The 6,000-nt window shown below is 48.1% G+C and overlaps 1 protein-coding gene across 3 annotated transcripts in view; it reads right to left on the reverse strand.

Annotated features, from left to right (window-relative positions):
* The window catches only part of phf14 (PHD finger protein 14), a 241,562-nt gene extending 236,287 nt beyond the window's left edge, over positions 1–5,275 (reverse strand). For all 3 annotated transcript variants that reach the window (XM_033045737.1, XM_033045746.1, XM_033045727.1), the window contains exon 1: positions 5,143–5,275. In XM_033045737.1, coding sequence (XP_032901628.1) covers positions 5,143–5,185 — 43 coding nt within the window. In that variant the 5' untranslated portion in view covers positions 5,186–5,275. The remainder of the gene's footprint in view (positions 1–5,142) is intronic.
* Between the last annotated feature and the right edge of the window lie 725 nt (positions 5,276–6,000).

A 6,000-nucleotide genomic window follows, 5' to 3' on the forward strand; every position in this document is an offset into this window, starting at 1 on the left:
AGGTAAGAAAATAACGCTTTCAAACTATGAAATAGTTGTATTGATTGTTCCTTTATTAAAAGTTAAGATTATTTTGTTGTTTTTATTGCTTTATGACCAATGGGAGTTAGCGTGATTGTGCCCGTCCATGGTCGGTGTCGGATCCGGGTCTGTTGAGTTGCTGCTGAGCCGTCCCCATCCACGCCTCCTCCCGGGTGTCTCGTCCCTGTCTGGTAGGCGGCCGGAGGTGTCGGGCCGGGACTGCTGCTGATGCGGGGAGGAGACTGAGTTGCTGCAGCGCTTTGTGTGTATGGCTGGTGCTCGGCTTTCACCGGCGCCGGGGAGGTTGGCCGCTGGCGGTCCTCGGCCCATCGGGGAGCGGGGTTGGGCTGGAGTTGGCGCTTCTTCTCTACGCTGGCTGTGGGCCTGGGACCACTGGTGTCGTCGGTCAGCCAGCGAGGAGAAGAAGCGGCAACCCCAGCTCAACTCCCGCTGGGCCAACCGACAGTCCCGGACCGATGACACCAGCGGCCCCAGGCCACAGCCAGCGTGGAATGTCCCAAACATTTTGGAGGGCATTCTATACTGATAACATCCACCATCTTGGATCTGGACCACTTGGACAATACGTCATAGACTACAGCTTGGTGTTCAACATCATCTACACCAAACACAGGGAACTGGTTCCCTGCGCATCCCTCTGCAATTGGATCCTCGGCTTCCTCATCAGCAGAACATAATTAATACGAATTTGGAAGCAACACTTCTCCCTGCTCTACTCGTTCTATACCCATGACTGTGAAGCCAGGCACAGTTCCAACTCCCATCTTTAAATTAGCTGACAACACCTCTAATTAGTCATGGAGTGATATAGCATGGAAACAGGTCCCTTGGCCAAACGCGTCCACACCGGCCCACAATGTCCCAGCTACACTCGTCCCACTTGCCTGCGCTTGGTCCATATCCATGTACCTGTCTATCTGTTTCTTAAACAATCGGATAGTCCCAGCCTAAACTACCTCCTCTGGCAGCTTGTTCCATACACCCACCACCCTTTGCGTGAAAAGGTTACCCATCGGATTCCTATTAAATCTTTTCCCCCTCACCTTGAGCCACATAAGAGATTAGTATACAAACTTAAAGCACACGGTATTGGGGGTTCAGTATTGATGTGGATAGAGAACTGGCTGGCAGACAGGAAGCAAAGAGTAGGAGTAAACGGGTCCTTTTCAGAATGGCAGGCAGTGACTAGTGGGGTACCGCAAGGCTCAGTGCTGGGACACCAGCTATTTACAATATATATTAATGATTTGGACGAGGGAATTGAATGCAACATCTCCAAGTTTGCGGCTGACACGAAGCTGGGGGGCAGTGTTAGCTGTGAGGAGGATGCTAGGAGGCTGCAAGGTGACTTTGATAGGTGGGCAAAAGCATGGCAGATGCAGTATAATGTGGATAAATGTGAGGTTACCCACTTTGGTGGTAAAAACAGGAAAGTAGACTATTATCTGAATGGTGGCCGATTGGGAAAAGGGGAGATGCAACGAGACCTGGGTGTCATGGTACACCAGTCATTAAAAGTAAGCATGCAGGTGCAGCAGGCAGTCAAGAAAGCGAATGGTGTGTTAGTATTCATAGCAAAAGGATTTGAGTATAGGAGCAGGGAGGTTCTACTGCAGTTGTACAGGGTCTTGGTGAGACCACACCTGGAGTATTGCGTACAGTTTTGGTCTCCTAATCTGAGGAAAGACATTCTTGCCATAGTAGCAATACAGAGAAGGTTCACCAGACTGATTCCTGGGATGTCAGGACTTTCATATGAAGAAAGACTGGATGGACTCGGCTTGTACTCGCTAGAATTTAGAAGATTGAGGGGGGATCTTATAGAAACTTACAAAATTCTTAAGGGGTTGGACAGGCTAGATTAGATGCAGGAAGATTATTCTCGATGTTGGGGAAGTCCAGGACAAGGGGTCACAGTTTAAGGATAAGAGGGAAGTCTTTTAGGACCGAGATGAGAAAATCATTTTTTACACAGAGAGTGGTGAATCTGTGGAATTCTCTGCCACAGAAGGTAGTTGAGGCCAGTTCATTGGATATATTTAAGAGGGAGTTAGATGTGGCCCTTGTGGCTAAAGGGATCAGGGGTTATGGAGAGAAGGCAGGTACAGGATACTGAGTTGGATGATCAGCCATGATCATATTGAATGGCGGTGCAGGCTCGAACAGCCTACTCCTGCACCTATTTTCTATGTTTCTATGTCCTCTGGTCCTCGATTCCCCTACTCTAGGCAGGACTCTGTACATCTACCCTATCTATTCCGCTCTTGATTTTGTACATCTCTATAAGATGCCCCCTCATCCTCCTGCGCACCATGGAATTGAGACCCAACCTACGCAACCTCTCCCTATAGCTCACACCCTCTTGTTCTGGCAACATCCTCGTAAATCTTTTCTGAACCCTTTGAAGCTTGACAATATCTTTCCTATAACATGGAGCCAGCACCGAAGACCAACAATATGAACACAAAATTCTAGATGCGGTCTCACCAACATCTTATACAACTGCAACATGACCATCCAACTTCTATATTCAATACTCTGACTGATGAAGGACAAAGTGCCAAAAGCCTTATTGACCACCTTATCTACCTGCGACTCGACCTTCAAGGAACCATGCACCTGTACTCCTAGATCCCTCTATTCTACAACACTACCCAGAGGCCTACCATTTACTGTGAAGGTTCTGCCCTTGTTCGACGTCTCAAAACGCAACACCTCACACTTCTCTGTATTCCATCAACCATTCCTCCGCCACCTGGCCAATCGATCCAGATCCTCCTGCAATCTTTCACAACCATCTTCACTCTGCAAAACCACTAATTTTTGTGTCATCAGAAAACCTGCATATCTTGCCCTGTATGTTCTCATCCAAATCATTGATGTAGATGACACACCACTAGTCACATGCCTCCAGTCCGAGAAGTAACCTTCCACAATCACCTTCTGCTTCCTTCCATGGAGCCAATTTGCTATCCATTCAGCTATCTCTCCTTGGATCCCTAGCAATCTAACCTTCCAGTGCAGCCTACCATGCGAAACAGTGTCAAACGCATTACTGAAATCCATGTACACATCTACAGCTCTGCACTCATGAACCGTTTTGGTCACGTCTTCAAAAAAATCTATCAGATTTGTGAGACACGACCTCCCACATACAAAACCATGCTGACTATCCCTAATATGCCTTTGCCCATCCAATTGCCTGTATAACCTATTCCTCAGAATACTCTCTAGTAACTTTCCAACTACAGATGTTAAGCTCCATTATGTACTTCCTTAGAAGATTGAGACAATTTGGTATGTCAATAAATATTCTCAAACTTCTACAAGTGTACAGTAGAGACCAAATTCACTGGTTGCATCACAGCCTGGTTCGGCAACTCAAACACCCAGGAACAAAGAAGAGTGCATGAAACCAGTGAACACTGCTCGGTTTCATGGGTACTGACCTCCCCCCCATCAAAAGGATCTACAAGAGTCACTGCCTCAAAAGGGCAGCCAGCACCAGAGACCCACACCACCCTGGCCATGCTCTCATTTCGCCCCTACTATTGGAAATAAGTTATAAGAGCAGTAACATCCAGGTTCAGTGGCAGTCCCAATAACCATCAGTTAAACACTGCAACTTCCAGGCTTTAGAGACTTAGGGATTATGGTTTTTGTCTTTGCACTATTATTGTTTGTTTATTATATACTGAACAATTTTTGTTGTTTATTAGTGTTTACAAAATACTACGTTTCATCAGTCTGAAAAAGGGTCTCGACCCAAAAAGTCACCCATTCATTCTCTCCATAGATGCTGCCGTTCCCGCTGAGTTACTCCAGCATTTTGTGTCTACTATGTTTACATATCTGTTGTGTTGCTGCAAGCATGAATTTCATTGTTCTGTTTCAAGACATAGGACAATAAATCACTCCTGAGTCTCTTGATTTTTTACATCCCCATTGTGTACCCATGTTATCAGAATGTTTCCCAATATCTAAGGTGACATTTCCTTCAAATAAAGACATTGCACCAGGTCCCCATCATAAATAAACTGGGGAGACAAGGTGGGGAGATTAACATTTCAAACCGTCTCTGCCCAGGAGTCTTATAGCCCTGTCCCACGGTACGAATTCATTCCAAGAGCTCTCCCGAGTTTGCCCTGATTCGAACTCGGAGATTTACAGTAATGGTCACTCGTCGGTACTCGGGGCTCTTGTGGACATTTTTCAACATGTTGAAAAATCTTCACGTCTTCCCGTGCTTACCTGCCGTTAGCGAGTCTTCCCGAGTACCTGCCGTTAGCTTTACGAGCCACTAAGAGACGTCCCCGAGCTCCGACGTACCCGCTACGTTCATTCACCGTGCTTATCACGAGTTTGATTTTTTTAAAACTCGAGAGAGCGCTTGGAATGAACTCGTACCGTGGGACAGGGCTTTAAAGTGGTCTGAGCTCCAAGAACAGCCACGGATCTCCATGAGCACTTAGCATAATCCGATTCTGACACATAGCCACAGATGCCTTCCCTCTCGCTTGCACTTGTAGGAAACAGAATGTTCAGCACTTTCGTGTCGTATCTGACCCCAGGATGAAGTCCTGGACACAACCACGGCCGAATGGGTTAATTTGACTCCCTCCTGCACTTCTGACTCTAAGATCCAACAGTTTTCATGGGCAATGAATGGTGATTTTAACTTGAGACCCATCTGTGGCTGGTGGGCTCAGACACGGCACCCTCTGGGATGGGCACAAATCAACTCCTGATTCTAACAAAGAGCCATTAGGCCTGAAAAGTTAATTGCACCGCTGCCTCGAGGGATAGATAGATACTGCCCGAGTTGCGGAGCAGTCACTCACACGGCCCCGGGTTGGCGGGGCACAACTGCCGCAAAAGCCAAGCCAAGCCAAGCCGCCGCGGGCTAACGGTCTGCACGGCGGCGGCTGCTGCGGTACTCGGGTCCGGGGCTCCGGCATAGGGTCTTTGGACAAGACACAACACCGAGCTGCCGGCGGGGAGATGAGCCACACTCGGGCCGATGGAGAGGAGGCGAGCTGCAGCCGGCCGCTAATCTAGACGCCGGCGGTAAGTGCAGAAGGCAGCTTGCTCTTTACTCACACATGCTTTTCATGGCCGCGTCGCTCTCCTCCTTCCAGGACATGGCTCCTCCGCCGCGGCCTCCTCCACCTCCTCTTTCCCCGCCGTCGCCTAGGCCGCGGCTCGCGTTGCTCCTCCCATGTGACGTCAAGACGGCGGCCATTCACGGGGCAGGGGGCCCGCATGCGCAGTATTCGCGCTGCCATCGCCGAGGGGCAGCCTAAAGCAAAGATCCTACAGCAGAGCAAGATAGACCACTCCTGCTAAATGCAATGGTGTGACTTGTAGTACGCAACGGATTTCATCCATTCCAGTTAACTGACCCGACTCGCAGTGTAATCAACGTTGCGGGGGAACAGTTTGTGTTAATAAATTATAATTCTGAAAATGAGGAGAAGATTTTTACCAAAGACCTTTTATTTTAACTAGGATGTTTCCGTACCCGGCTTCCGTCTCCGCACTAGTATCTTTGCTCCGCTATGGGATCTTTGGTGCGGAGACGGAAACAGAAACGGGGCCGAAAATTACCCATGAATCTGCCCATGACCGTACTACTTATTTTTCGTCGATTGATCTATCTTGCTTGCTATAGGATCTTTAGCACAAAGATACCAGAGGAGCAAGATAAACCACTCGACAAAAAAGCCATAGTAGGTTGTGGGTAATGTTTTGCGCCATTTTGGGAATCAAAGATACTAGAGTTTTGTTTGGAATCGGGTTCAGTCATGGCGTCCACATCTACAAGCTGTTCTGCTATGAAGTGCTCGAATCACCAATGTAAGTGACCCAACCTGTCTTTCTTCAGATTCCCCACTCAAACCAAAAGGTGAGAAAAAAATTATTACTTTCTGTCGTGTAGGCTGCCCGATCTCATCCTAT

This window comes from Amblyraja radiata, chromosome 2 (genome assembly GCF_010909765.2).
Source record: "Amblyraja radiata isolate CabotCenter1 chromosome 2, sAmbRad1.1.pri, whole genome shotgun sequence".
Lineage (NCBI taxonomy): Eukaryota > Metazoa > Chordata > Chondrichthyes > Rajiformes > Rajidae > Amblyraja > Amblyraja radiata.